The following is a 15,187-nucleotide window of genomic DNA, read 5'->3' on the forward strand; positions in this document are numbered from 1 at the left end:
GTTATTGATTTTTTAAAAATATTTACTTATTTATGCATAAAGAACTGGGGTACAGGCCAGAGGTGCAGAGGTGGTGAGAGGATTCACCAGAGAGAGTGAGGAGCAGAACAGGCAGATCAACGAAGTACACTGCTGAGGGGAGCAGCGGGCAGGTCTGCAGAGGTCTGCCACACCATGTGGGTCACTTTCAGTGCTGGGGATCAAACTCACACTGAATGGGCTATGGCTGGCTTGCAGTGCTGTGCTTTAACCCACTGCACCACCAGGGAAGGCCCTTGCTATTGATTTCTAATTTGATTCTCTATGACCAAAGAACTATACCTTTGTGTGATTTCTTTGAACTTTATTCAGGTTTGTACTGTGACCCTTATGACTATCTTGCATAGTCACTTGAAAGAATGTATATTCTGCTATTACTGAGTAAACTCTGTGTCAACTAAGTTCAGTAGTTTGATGGGATTATGGAGGCCTTCTTCACCCTTGCTGATTCTACATCTAGCTGTTCTATCAACTATTGGGATGGTTGCTAAAGTCCCCAACTATAATTGTAGGTTACTTGATTTATTCTTGAATTTCTACCAGTTTTTGCTTTATATATCTTCAAGTTCTATTGTTTGGTTGGCATCTACAAATTCTAGATTGCTAAAGCTTTTGGGGGTTGACACCTTTAGTATTACACAATGGCCCTCTCTGCCTCTGATAATTTCTTTTTGCTCTGAAGTCTACCTTATTTGATATTAATATAGATACTTCTGCTTTCTTTTGATTAACATTTGCCTGACATCTTTTTCCATTCTTTAACTTTCAACATGCCTATATTGTTATATTTGAAGGAAGTTTCTTGCAGATAACATATAATTGGGTTATGTTTTAAATCCACTCTGCCAAGCTCTGATTTTTTCAATGTGTTAATTAGACATTTATATTTAATGAAGTCATCAAGGCTTAAACCTGCCATATTGTTTTCTAGATGTTAGCTTCTCTCCCTCCCTCTCCTATAATGACTCAGTGTTTGATACTTATGGGAAGTGTGACATTAACACTGAGCATTGAACAAAGCAAAAAGCAGTGAGTCTTATTCTCCATATACCAAAACTGTCTCAAATATGACAGGGATTGTCAACAATTCAAGTGTATTCACAAAAAAAGGCTGTTTGGGAACTCATTGTCCTCAGATAACAAGGTCCACCTGCACCTTTCCAGGCTGACACTGTGCTTCTTAACTTTGGTTGCACATTAGAATCACCTGGGAAGCCTTTATAATGCTGGTGCCCAAGCCTGCTTGCAGCCAGTCTGATTAAATTGTCTGGGCAATGGGCTGGGTCTCAAGAAATGAAGAGTTCCCAGCAGGCTCTACGCCTAGGGTTAAGAATTCTGCAGCTTTTCTACATGCTCCTAAAATCTAATCTAGCTCCTGCCAGCTTCTGGGGGAATCAGTTCCCTGATGATTCCAAAATCTGAAATGATACCTATCATATCACATTGAAGATTTCAACCCCTGCCCCAGTGCCCCTAGGTTTCCACAGAACCTTGCCTCCTAGCACCCTCAGGGCATGGATGGCCTGGGGCAGGTGACCTGGCAATGTTTACCAAGCTACTATCTGAATGTCAGACTTGGTGTTTCTCATCAGTAAACTTGGGGTTAATCATTCATATCTCTCATCAGGCCTTTAATTCGATAAATACTTCCCTCATGGCCACCAAATGCCAGGCTGCTAATATAAACAAAGGAGACCAACAGTTTGAAGTCCCTGCCTTCAGATTTGGTAGGGATGGGGGATGGAATTGGAGGAAAGACTAATAAACAAAGAAGTGAAGAAAATGTACTGTAGACAAAGGATAAGGGGATGGCAAGTGCTTTGAGAGCAGGAAGGGAAATAGAGAGGGTGGGAATGTGCTGTTCAGTAGGGAGGTCAAGGGCCTCCCTGATGATTAAGTGACAAACTAGCCAGACTAAAGCAGAGACCTATGCAAAGTGAATGAGCAGACCCTCTGGCTATGGGAGGGAGTCTCCCACAGAGAAGGAAAAGCCAAGCACAATGGCTGTGCGGCTGGAGACAAGACCAGTTTGGCATAATCAGAGAACTGGGGTGCAGAGATGAGGGGTACAGAGATGCAATGAGCAGGGCAGCCAGCAATGAGATGACCCAAGATCTTGAAAGTCTGACAAGGATTTTGCATTTTTACACTAAAGGGCAGTCATGGCAGGATTAAGGAAAAGGGCCTACTCTGCTTCCATTATTTTAATAACAGTTTATCCAGCTATAATTCACCTAGTGTACAATTCACGCATTATGTTATAACCGCAAAGTTATATAATCATTACTACAATCAATTCTAGAAAATTTCCATCACATCAAAAGAAAGCCCATTCGAAGGAGATTTTTGTTTTTTCTTATAACATGTGATTTAGGAAAAAATCACCTTTTTTAAAAAAGTTAAATCTATTTACATTTACAATGTGAAGAAATGCAAAGAAAAATATTAAGTGGCTCATAACAGAGAATACGTGCATGGTCATGGCAAATTCAAAAAATGAATGCAAAGATCTGAAATTTGGGAAGAGTAGAGATGGCAAGGGGCGGGCCCAGAAAGGGTACCGCGCTCGCTTCCTCTCCATGCTCCCCCAGGATGCCACATTCCCATGAACCCCTAGAGCAAGTTATTTCTGAAAGTCCCTGCAGGTTGTGGTGAAACTCTCTCCGTGTCCTTTCAAGGTTGGGGACCTGACCTTGAGACAGCCTAATAACCAGCTTCACCAAAGGGCTCATTCTGGGTAGAGTCAGACAACCCTGCATGGAGGTTGAGACCCCAAGGGAGCACTTTGGACAGTGGAGCCTGGCTATGGGACAATGGGATCCTCCAAGCCAGAAAAACCATTCCAGGAATGAGTCTGGGGCCAGCTGACATCATAGAGATTCTGGGCCACTCCCCAAAGCCTGCATGGAAGTGGTTGGGGCCGGGGCATATTGCACCATGGCCTCTGGTGTGGATCCCTTGTTCAGGAACCAACTAAGAGATATTTAGTATTAAAGCAAAGGTGTCATTCTGGTGACTCAAATAACACCACCACCAATAATAATGTAACAGCATTGTTGAGCCACACAACTAATATAATGCTGTTATTGTTGTCATCATTATCATCCTTATATCAAGCACGCACATACTGGATAGTGCTAGGCACTGTTTTCAGCACTTCTGTGTATTAACTCATTACGTCCACACTACTCTATCTGCATTACCTTTTTGAGTCTGCCATCTTGCAGTAGACAAAGCTACATCAAATTCTGGCTGGACCACTTGCTTGTCACACTTCCTGCGGCAAGAGGTTGAACATCACTGAACTTCAGCTTTCTTATCTGAAATCGGAGCAAGAATATCTTGTAACTCACAGGGACCCTAGCAGGAACTGTAAGTGAGTGTTTAATAGCTGTTACTATTCTGGTGTGGCACCCTTTATTTCCAAGGATGGCACCAATATCCACCTTCCAACATATGTGCCTCCCGCCAGCTCCCTTTATGGTGTGTGACTGGCACTATCTCCACTCAGAGCTGGGGGTCTATCTATGTCCCCGCCTTTTGAAAGTGGCAGAATTGATGCCAGGTGGCTTCCAAGGTTAAGCCAGAAAGAGGATACCGTGTTTACCTGCTTCTCGCACTCCTGAGCACTCACCCTTGATCCCCAGCTACCATATTTGAAGTTGAAACTAAACCAAGCAGAAAAATCACAACTAGAGTAAGCAAGGCTCCCAGTGGACAGCCTGCAACAGCTCGCTAACTGGCCTTGAGTTGTTTCAGCTGAGGTCTCAGACGAGTGGAGCAGAGACAAGCTCGCTCCTGTCCAAACTTGTGACCCACAGAGTCCACGAGCATAACAAACGGTTGTTTCGTGCCATTACTTTCTGGAGCAACTTGTTACCCAGCAATAGACCACTATTACTACCGCTATTACTTTTCTTCCTGTGTTTGGTCCTGCTGCAGTGCCCACGCCCTTCCATAAAGGAAGATATTGCAGATCCTCTCAAATTCCAGAAGCAATGTCCCCACTGCTGCACCTAGAACCCTGATGAGGAGGGGTGCCAGGTGGTGATTTCGATATAGATCACCAAGACGCTGAGAAAAACAATTCAGTTCCGCATTCTAGGAAAACTGTCAGTCCCGGTAATTTTCCATTCCCTGTCTATAAAATATCCCTAGCCTGTGACCAGGGTGCAACTTCTCAGCCCCTGAACCTAGCCTGGGAGTTGCAATAAAGGCCCCTTATTCCTTTACTCTCTTGCCTCGTTTCGTCCTTTACCTGGCGATATTTCTTACACCCTGCAGAAGAGCTTCTTACAGGACAGTCAGCAGGGCACGTAGCCTGCAGACTTCGGACACTGCAGGGGAGCCGAGTGGCACCGGGGCTGGACCCTCAGGCCCCTTTGTTCCTTCTTCCTCCGCTACACTGAAAAGGGAGGAGAGTGTAGGGGGATTCTTAAAGATCCTCTACAATCAGTGTGGGGTTTGACGGTCATTTACTTTCGTTTCCTATTAGGGAATCTCTAATTGGACAGGGGAGGAGACTAAGGCTCAGAGAAATTAAGACATTTATTCAGCGACACACAGCTAGTGAAAGGTAGAGCTGAAATTCCAACGGCATCCTATTAATCATACCCCCTATTTTTAGTAGGCAAATGACAGTCTATGGAAAGTGTGCAAATATATCAATTATAGTCATCAGCCAATTGTTAGGGGCTTGCAATGTGCCACGTGCTGGTTGGGGCACTTACATGAATGATGAGGTCCTGCCTAGTTCAACTGCCACATTCTACCAGCCTCCCCTCAATCGCTATGTGCTGCCCTGTGGTGACCTTCCCTCTGCAACGTGACTTGCCCAGCTCTTTGCCTTGGCTCCCTCTGCCTGCCCATCTCTTCCCCCACTTGCCTGCCATCCCTCCATCCCCTCCAAACAGCTGGTTCTGAGGCAGGGATAAGCCTCATTAGGATCTGGGCACATCCCACCCACACTCTCTCATAGAGTTCTCATCTTAGGACAGTGAATCCTCACTCAACAGGCCCTGTTGATGTGACTTTAAGCAAAACAATATAAAACAAAACCAATTTTAATGTAGGTTAATTAATATAAACAGGAGTTAAGTTCTGACAGCATACTTCTGGCCATAAAAACATCATCAAACACACACACACACACACACACACACACACACACACGGCCTTCCTGGTGGTGTAAGGGATTAAAGTGCAGCACTGTGAAGCTATCCGCAGCCACTGCAGCACGAGTTTGATCCCTGGCCAGGGAGCTGACTCACATGGCACAGCAGAGCTCGCCTGTTGCACCTGCTGCAGTAAAGTCTTTTAGTCAATCAGCCTGCTCTGTTCCCCACTCTTTCTCTGGTGAATCTTCTCATCCCTGCACCTCTGGCCTGTACCCCAATTCTTGCATGCATAAATAAATAAATCTTTCAAAAAAGATAACATATATAAAGGTCCAAAACACCACTAGCCTTAGCAATCATGTGTATGTATTCATTCATCCATTTCCCAAGTAGCTAGTTTGGGTGGGGGGTGGCAGGGGGACAGGAACCTATCCTGCAGTTCAGGGTGCAAGGTGGGACCCACTCTGGGGACTTTCCTTCTCAGGGCACATCCCTACCTACCCTCACCCATTCACTCTGGGACAACGGACAGCCGCCAATGAACCGCATGTGCATGTCTTTGGGGGGTGGGAAGACACGGGCTCCTGAAGAAAACCCACACAGACGGGAGAAGGTGCAAAGTCCCACAGATGGCGGGCCCAGGGAGCGTTTTAGCTTTATTCTATACTATAATGAAACGGCATTGAATGAAATGTTATTCAAGAGCCTGCTGCGTTTTTTTTTTTTTTTAAGATTTATTTATTTGTGCATACAGAACTGGGGTACAGGGCAGAGGCTCAGGGGTGGTGAGAGGCTTCACCAGAGACAGAGTGGGGAGCAGAACAGGCAGATGGACGAAGTACACTGCTGAGGGGAGCAGTGGGCGGGTCAGGAGAGGTCTGCCACGCCATGTGGGTCACCTCCGGGGCAGGCGGGAATTAAACTCATGCGGAAGTGGCTTTAGATTCTCAGTGCTGTGCTTTAACCCACTGCGCCACCAGGGAGGGCCGCCTGCTGCGTTTTTAATAAGGTAAATGCGTGAAATTTATAGTGTATCTCAAGAAAAAAGCCAGGGAGAGCAGGTGTGGGGCGCGCTGGCATAACTTCTCCTCCCCCTCCACAGAAGGGCTCTCGGCCCCCACCCCCACTGCCCCTGGCTGAGCCCTGCCCCAATGTCAGCATCTTTCAGTGTGACAGTTCGCTCAAGGTCTGTGCAGCTCCAAGAGCAATATTGGCTTTGAAGCAGGTCCCAGCCAGCGGGCCTCCGGCTGGGGTTGGGATGAGTCACCCCTTTAGATGCCCTGGAGGGGCAGCCAGCAGCTCTGCCTGCAGGGCCTTTCCTCTCTATGGAGCAGGGGGCAAGCCCGACTTTCCTGGCCTGCAGCTGGGACTAACTCTGGGTCCTGGGTCATCTCCTAACCCCCTCTCACGGGCAGAGAGTAAAGGTTTACAAACACGAAGAGGTCTTTGATCGGCACCAATCCCCCAGGGTTCTGACTGTTTTTTGTTCCAAGCTGCAGGCCAGGACCATACTCTGCTATGCATCCAGCAGAGAGGACTGTGGGTAGGTGGAGCAGGGGGCACAGAGGGTGGAGGGCTGGGTAGAGGAAGGGCAGCATTGGGAAGGAGATTCATATGGCTCCTTGATTTCCTTTCCAGTGAGCAGGCTGGGCTCATAGGAGGGAATGCAATTCAAAAAATGTTGATGGCGCACCTTACAAATACTGGGGCTGGAGCAGTGGTGCAAACAAGGCTCCGCCTGGAGAAGACAGGAAGCATAGGAGCCAATGAAGAGGAAGGGCAGCAGGTGCGGCGAATCAGCCAAAGATAACGCTGGGGAGGTGGTAGGAGGGCTGGGGCTGGCAGCGTCACTTTACAGGGTTGCTCTAGGGAGGCCTTTCTGACAAAGCGGTGTTGGCAAAAAAGCAGGAAGTGAGGAAGGCAGCCACGTGACTACGGGGAACAGTATTGCAGACAAAGGGAACAGAAAGTGCAAAGGCCCTGGAGGTAGGAGCACCACAGCTGCTAGGGGAACAGGGGAGCTGACCCAAAGTGAGCATGTCGGGGTGAGGGGTGGGTAATATCACAGGCCTCGGAAAAATAAGCATGTTGGGTAAGGGCAGATGGGTGTACTGGCCCTGAGTGAGGTGGAAACAGGGGAATGTTTTAAACAGAAATGACATGATCTGAATTGAGATTAAGTAGGATTCCCCAAGATGCTGAGTGGAAAGCAAGATTATTGGGGGTGGGGGTTAAAGTGGGCACACCAAGGAGGCAGCTGGAAGGATTTAAGCAAAAGATCACCTGCCTTAGCTAGAGGGTGGCTGTGAGGGGTGGTGGGCGCTTCTGATCCTGTGTTCACAGCAAGAACAGCACACCTATCCTGAGCCTGCACACTGCTGGAAGAAGTCTTTAAGCCCACATGTACCTGGTCCCAGAGGAGCCTGCCTTTGGACCCGGGGCCCCGGAGATTAAACCCCCTTATTTTTAGGGGCAGCAAATTCAAATGCCTAATGGGACAAGCAACTTAAGGGTGAAGGGGTCTGAAAATAATAAATACCTCCCTTTCATTTGAAAATCTATAATGAAAGGAACAGAAGGAAAAGTGTGATGATGAGTCCAGAGGAACAGGAAGGATAGGGATTGGGGTGACTTGGACTAGTTTGAGCTGGTTGGAACTAATTTGAACCAGACAGATCTGGTCGAAGTCAGTCTGAGCTAGTGGGAACTGGTTTGCTTCTGTCTGAACCAGTTAGAATTGCTCTGAACTGGTTGGAGCCAGTTATGACTGGTTGAAATGAGTTTTGAGCTGGTTGGAACTGGTTTGAGCCAGCTGAACCACTTCCCCTCCTGTTTCCTTCCCTCTGGAGGGGTTTACACCAAGGGTCTGCCCTATGGAATATTCTACACACTAGACCACATCTCAGCACCTGCTTCCTGAGGATTCTGATCCAGGACAGTGCTTCTCCAGACAGGCACCACTGTGAGGACACTTCACCGAGGACCCTCAGGATCAGAGGTGCAGAGGGGAGGTGTCCATGTAAATAAGGAAACGTAGGCTGGGAGCCGCCAGGCTTCTGGATAGAGAAGCAGCAGAATCTGGCTCCAAAAGTGGGACTGCCGAGTAAAGACAAACGTAGGCATCAAAACAGAGGCAGACCGAGGGCGGGGAAAACTTCCCAACCGGGAGAAAGAAGCCCGGGCCCTCTGGGACTTCCCACCACCCAAGTTTCTTCAGGCTCCAGCACAGAGCCAGACACAATCAAGATGCTCTTGAGTGAATGAGTGACAGAATGAAAGAAAGAGGGACAAGACTGACAGGAGGGGACTGGACACACCACGTCTGCCTTGCCGGCCGCATCCTGGGTGATTAACTTGGTGCTCACCAGAGGGATGGCCCGCTAAGGTGTTGAGTGAATGAATGATCAGGCTGGACGGAGGAAGAACATGGAGGGGAGGAAGAGCCAGGGAAAGGAGGGTGGAAGAGAGCTGACAGAGACAAGGGTGCAGGAGGAACAGAAGCAAAGCTGCTGATTCTCGCCTCTGCAGAGTACCAGAGAATGACAGTAACGTGCGCCCTCTAGTGGCAGGAGAGCCGCCCTGCTAGGTTCGGGAAAGGGAATTCTGTTCTTGGGAGCTGCAGAGTCCAGAATTCAGGACACAAGACAAGATGCCAGTTCTCAAAGGAGCCAGAGGGACAGGCCCTTATAAGGACACAGGTTCCCAGGGTTGGGGTCTAGCTGTCAGCGAGCGGGGTGAAGATTGGGGAGCAGTGAGGCGCTTGCCTGGGGCACAAACTTAAGGGGATATCTGAGCAAGACAAGTATTTTTAGCTCTAAACATCAAATCAGCAAACTATGGCTTCCCAATCAGTCTGTTTTCATAAATAAAATTTTATTGGTACCAGATCAGGGTTTACTTTCTAAGTTTACAGCAGAAACTATAGCCCACGTGTAGGCCCCTCCCAAGTCCCATCAGCAGCACTGGTGTGAGTATAGCTACCTCATCTCTTCAAAATGAACAGCCTGCAGGAGGCCCTGGCGATGCCAGGCTTTAAAGGCTCCACTCTGTGGGCCGGGGCCTACCCACCACCAGGGGCCCTTCAGTGGTCCAGGAAATAGGCCATAGGCATCCCAGGTCCGGTCACACTTCCTGACTCCTGACGACCAGCGTGACCTCAGGCAAGCCTGAGTTTGTGTCTCCTTGCCTACTCCGCACAATGGGTTAATGCATGCAAAGAACTTCAGTATCTGCTCTGTACAATGAACCCTCTGTTGTTTTTATGTAATTGTATGAGTCCCAGCTATCACTTACTGCCTTAGGAAATGTTTCACATTGCTGAGAAAGTTTCCTCACCTGCAAAATGGGGCTTATGACCCCTGCTAGGGAGGATTTGGGTAGAAACTGAGAGCGGCTAGGGCCACGGGCTCATAGCTGCCAAGCCCCAGCTAACCCACGAGGACCCAGAGGAAAGGCCTTTGTGACACGGAACAAGGGAAGGAAGGCACCCACCAGTGGCCAAGGAGTGTGTGGAACCCTCACTGGCCATGGGCTGAGACGCAGACAAACGTGTGAAGCGCCTCTCTCCCTCACAGCACTTGCAAAGATCATGTTTGCTTCCTGACTGCTACTGCCACTGGGTACCACTTCACACACACTAGCGGATGCCAATCAGCTACCATCATCACTGGGCCCACCGGTGGCACAGGCTTCTCACTGGTTTCTTGCTTCCACTCTCACCCTTTAGTCCCTTTTCTCCCAATGTAATTCTTTAGAATCATAAACCAGAAGTCTCCATGTTTAAATCTCAAGTCCCATTAAGAACAAAATGCAAACTGACTTGGTCTTCACCCACCTCTCTGATCTCATTTTTACTCCTCCTCCCTCACAGCAGACAAGCTGCTCTGACCTGGCTGTCCCTCCAGGCTGCTCCTCCTCTACCTACTTTGCACAAGATGGTCCTTTTGCCTGGAAGGCACTCGCCCACCTCCTGGTCTCCTGACCCCTCCTCCTCTCAGAATCCTCTCAGGAGCTGCTACTCCTGTCTTGTGGCTGCCTGAGGTACTCAGTTACCCAGAAGAGTAAGGTTGGTTGTGTCCGCACTCCATCTCCAGTGCTGGTACCAAGGGAGTACTGGCCATTTGCTGCCTTGGCACCTGAACACGGGTCAACCAGTCACGGCTGCAAGTCACAGATGTTGGCCTTACTAGCCTTAGAGCCCCTCTGGGGCCTATTGGGAAGATTCCTTGAAAAAATTGCTAGCTCCTGTGGCCATTGGAGTTTTTGAAAATGTTAGGCAATGCCAATCCATGTTATAAAAATATGAAATCATGTCATATTCAGAAGTTCGTTTCCTAAAGGATCACTGGGAAGAGCATGGGCTTTGGAGCATGGGACAAGCATCCCTGACTTCCTGTGACATCTTGTACAAATTCTCCTTCCTGAGCCATCTCCCCACCTACAAAATGAAAACAGCGCCTTGAAGTTGTTTTAGATCCAACCTAAGGTGTGGCACAGTGTCAGACGTGCAGTAACCAGCAGCAGCTCTCATTTTCTCTGCTAGTCACCACCCTCCAGAGGGGAAGTTTTCCCTCAGCTGGCTGTGGTGAACCAAAGAGACCCCCCCGGCCCCCCGGTGCTCACATCTGTGTTGTTCACCCTTGCTCCCTACACGCATGGTGGTGCTTGAAATAATTCATTTAGGTGCTATTTCGAGCTTACAGTAAAGAAAAAGAAAGGTATTTTATTATTCCTCTCCCCTCATTACTCCCCACCCCAGGGGCACATACACACTCTTCCTTTGGGGAAGAAACAGAAACTGAGGCCGGGTAAGGTGAAGTACAAGCTAATAAGCTGTAAGTTTTCCAGTGACTTAAATCAAACTTTATCCAACTTAGTCCAAAGTTACTTTCCCATTTTTGCTCTTACTGCCTATAATGTAAATTGACTTTTTTATCTGTAGAAATTCAAAGGAACTTTGTAGCAATCATTTGTCTCAACTAGAAACTAAAAATAGAGAGAATAACAATAAAAAACAATGGCACATAAAATTACAAAAGTTTCGGCTGCCTGAAGCTGATGAACCTGATTTTTTACAGGAAAAACTGGAGTGAAACAGCAATGTTTTTTTTTTTTACGATGGTCCTCAAAAAGAAATCTGTTTTATATGGGAAACCGTACATATCATTAGCCACACACACACACACGAAGCAAGCTTCCTAAGACAGTATTTACAATATGCATGTAAAGCACTGACAGTTGTAGTTATTTCATTTCAAAATGCTGGCTACATCCACTATATAGGTTTCACGAGGCCTATCACAGACACAACCAGAGAAGCTGGGTTTGGGACACTCCGGGCCTGCTGTCACCTGCTGAGATTTTGTCCTGGTCTTACCAGGACTCAAGAAAATGATGCCCTCACTATGTGGTCCAGCGCTTTTTACTGCCAGGCACAGGTACCTGGGAACGCATGCCCCAGTGAGAAAGCCGGCCCGGGGTCTGCTCGCTAGCTCTGCTTCCCACATCTGTCTCTCACATCCACAGTGCTTCTCGGGAGCGGTCAACTGCAGAGGACAATGACCGATGACCACAGAGCGCACGGAAGACCAGCACAGCACCTTTATTTAGGGCTCACGGACTTGCAGCTGTCCTGCATACCCCCAGCTTAGCTGTCTGGGGCTGCCAGACACATTCTTCTACCCAACCATGGACCTCTTCCTTCCTCTCAGGCGCACTTCGTCTAGTTTCTTTAGCACTGGCCTGGCCTTTTTGGAGGCGGTGGAATAGCTCTTCAGAAAAGCCTCAAACACAGTCTCGGTGTTGGGATGGGTACTGAGGAAGGCTTTCTCCAGCACGTAGAGGTCCACTCCCTTATCTTCTGGGAGTGCTGAAATGTAACTCAGCCCAAAGTCTATGAGCACGATGTTCAGCTGTTCCAGGGGGGGTTTCAGGAGCATGTTTGAGGTAGTGAGGTCGCCATGAATGAGGTCTTCGTCATGCATTCGAGCCAAAACCTGCCCAACAGACCTGGCTAAGCCAAAGAGACTCTGGGGGCTTTTTTCCGTCTCCATTGTGGATTGAATATAATCCCGAACAGTCACTGAGCCTTCAATTTCTTCCATGTACAAGCAGTTGGAAACATAGTCCACAAAAAAGACAACGGGGGCAGATATTCCTGCAATCAAGACATAAGAATTACACAAAAAGAAGAAACACTTACCTAGCTTTCTCTGAGGCTTACATTTACAGTGGAGGAATAGCGGCGACCGTGAGCTGTGCTCCAGGGCCAGCCGGAAATGAACACGCAGAGGAAGCAGCGGCTTCCCAGAGGCAGGCTCCTTAAACCGCATCCCGCCCGCACCCTACCACAGCAAAGCCTCGGCTCACGGGTTTCCACCGATGGGACCCTCAGCCGGCCTCTCCCCACTGTTAGAATATTTTCACGTCTTTTGCTCTTTGCCCTTGTTCCCTGAATCACGCAGCCCTCTGTCTCCACAAGGCTGGAGACTCCCCAGGATGCAAGGCCATGGGGCTGGTTTACAGGATGGTGATCTTGGATCTCCTCACTCATTGGGGTCCTGGTCGTTACTCTCATCCTCCGAGTGGTGGAGTCTTGTCTGCTCAAACTGTGGATGACATTTCAAGGCTTTCACCCTTTATTAATTGTGTAACCATAAACATGAACTTCTCTAAGCCTCTGTTTCTGCTTCTATAACATGAGTACAATAAGGCCAATAATTTGATGAATCAGTGAATCCTTACTGAATGTCAATCATGCTCAGGATGCTTTTGTAGATACTAGAAACACACCTGGGGACACAGCAGGAAGGCAGGCAGCCGTGATGCCTGCTTAATAAACTTATATCCCAGAGGTGAAAACAGAAAATATAAACACAAATAACTTAAGTCCGAGCAACAGCGAGATGTGTCTGCTTACTCCCTACTGAACTTCCTCCAGATTTCCCAGCAACTCACAATGTCCTGATGTATTCAGATGCCTAAAACGCACTAAAGTCCGTTAATGTAAAAGTGAAAAGTCAGTTTCCGAGTCAGGATATGGGCTGAGAGTCGGGCTAAGTCACTCACTATCACCCTATGGAAGTGGCGTCCCCAGGTGACCTCAGCCTCAGCTTCTCCCATGAGGTCGAGGTTGATGATTATGTGCACGACGGTGATTATGTGTACGACGGTGGTTTAATAAAACATAAAATAAATGACTTCGTGTATCTGACAGTTGCTGAGCACGACATGCCAATCACGCTTGCAAACATAGTAGGTGGCAGACACAGAGCCCGCTAGCTACCCGGTCACGGCATCCTGCAGAAGTGGACACTGCGGACGTGGACACTACTGCTACGACTCTCCTGTGAGAGACTTCACAGGTGAGTAAAGTGCCACGAGAGGCTACATAGGAAGCAGCAGTCGGTGTCTGAACCCAGGGAACCTGACTTGTGGGCAAGTACTTGCTAGGACACGTGCTTAGGATAACACTGACGAGTCAGTGGTCGAAAACTGCGGCGGACAAAGGGCGAAACGGAGGCTCGGGTGAAGCGACACGCTCAACGGGAAGCAACAGCGGCATAGCCTGGCGCCAAGACTCCAGGGCCAGCGAGCGCGGGTGTCAGGCCAAGCGGCTTTTACGATTTAACGACTGAAGAGAGGCAAGTCACGGCAGACGGTACACGCCGAGAAACTGAGGCACGTGGCGGCAGGGGCTCGGGTCCCAGCGCCTCCGGGCCCCCCACCGCGCCCCCGAGCGGGGCGGCTGTACCCGCGTCGCTGGGGAGCCCCCCTCAGCCGGAGCGGGGCCCCCTCACCTGCGCGGCGGCAGCGGAGCAGCGCCCGGGCCTCCTGCACCGTCCGTCGCCGGCCGAGCCGCGCCTCCAGCGCCGGGTGCCGGTAGCCCTTCGGGAAGCGGTGCTTCACCACAGCCGCGCGGCCCTGGAAGCGGCCACGGAACACACGCGCCTCGGCGCCCTGCTTCACCAGCTCCAGGCCGCTCAAGAAGCGGCTGTTTCGCTCCCGGGCCGCGGCCAGCGCCTCGGCCTCCAACGCCGGGTCCTCATTCTTCTCATTCACAGAGGAGCCGGTCGCCGCCATGATTGCGTCGCCGCGCCGCCGCTCGGACATGCTCGGCTCTTTCCGGAAGCTGTCGGTACAGCTTCGGCTCGCTCCGGAAACCCTCGGTCCTTTCCGACACCTCCGCCCTTTGGACGAGGTCCCGCCTCCCAAACATTAAAAGACTTGAGGCCCCGCCTCCCAGCTCTTCGGCTAACGTCGTAAACCCTCGGTAATGCTCGGCACGTCCCTCCTCTCCGGAAACTCACGGCCACTCGCGCTGCTGGTCTTGGTGACCCTCCGCCTTCCAGTTCTTTGGCTCTTTCAGGAAAACTTTGGTGCCTCTTCAGAAAAACATTTTTCGGGATCTCTGCTCTTTTCGGGAGTCTCGCTTGAGCGTGGGGAGCTGAACCCCCTGGAGTTCTCCTGTTTTCTTGCTTCCTGAATTATCCCGCCCTCCCTCCACCCCACAAAAGATCACACTAGACAGATCTGTGTGGACACAGATAATGCACCGTGTACCCACCATTGTCTTGGTGCTGGGGTAATGAGAGCTTCTAGAGTGCAGTCAGGAATAACTGCAAAATGCAAAAACTATCTTCCAGAAAAAAGTTGAGACTCAGTATGGAGGGAGGGTGAGGCCGCAGAGGCCCGTGATCCAGGAAAAATTCCCAGAGGAGACAGAGCTGACTGAATTGGGAGTGATGAGCCAACAACTTTTACTACTTGCATCTGTTTTCTTAATAGGAAAGCTAATAGAGGCTCTAATACAGTTATACAGTACATAATTTTGCACACATGAAACCTCAGGTGCCTATTAGTCACTCGCTGCTCTAAAGAGTATTTACTAACTCATTCAACAAACTTGCACTCAATGAATACTATATGCCAGAAACCGCTGGACGCAGGAATGTGCACTATTCAGAGAGGAAGGCGGCTCCCCTGTGGTATGTTGTCCAGGAGGAAACTTGTCCCACAGCAGCAGCCCCTCC

At 49.3% G+C, this 15,187-nt stretch overlaps 1 protein-coding gene across 1 annotated transcript; it reads right to left on the bottom strand.

The window, feature by feature from the left end:
- Nucleotides 1-9,015: 9,015 nt before the first annotated feature.
- Nucleotides 9,016-14,315, bottom strand: TP53RK (TP53 regulating kinase). The gene is made up of 2 exons (XM_004687448.2): nucleotides 13,955-14,315; nucleotides 9,016-12,312 (listed from the first exon to the last, which is right to left on the bottom strand). Exons 1-2 carry the CDS (start codon nucleotides 14,265-14,267, stop codon nucleotides 11,834-11,836), a joined length of 792 nt encoding a protein of 263 aa, XP_004687505.1. The 5' UTR covers nucleotides 14,268-14,315; the 3' UTR covers nucleotides 9,016-11,833.
- Nucleotides 14,316-15,187: the final 872 nt, after the last annotated feature.

Source organism: Condylura cristata, unplaced genomic scaffold, assembly GCF_000260355.1.
Source record: "Condylura cristata isolate star-nosed mole 26May11 unplaced genomic scaffold, ConCri1.0 scaffold00022, whole genome shotgun sequence".
Taxonomy (NCBI): Eukaryota; Metazoa; Chordata; class Mammalia; order Eulipotyphla; family Talpidae; genus Condylura; species Condylura cristata.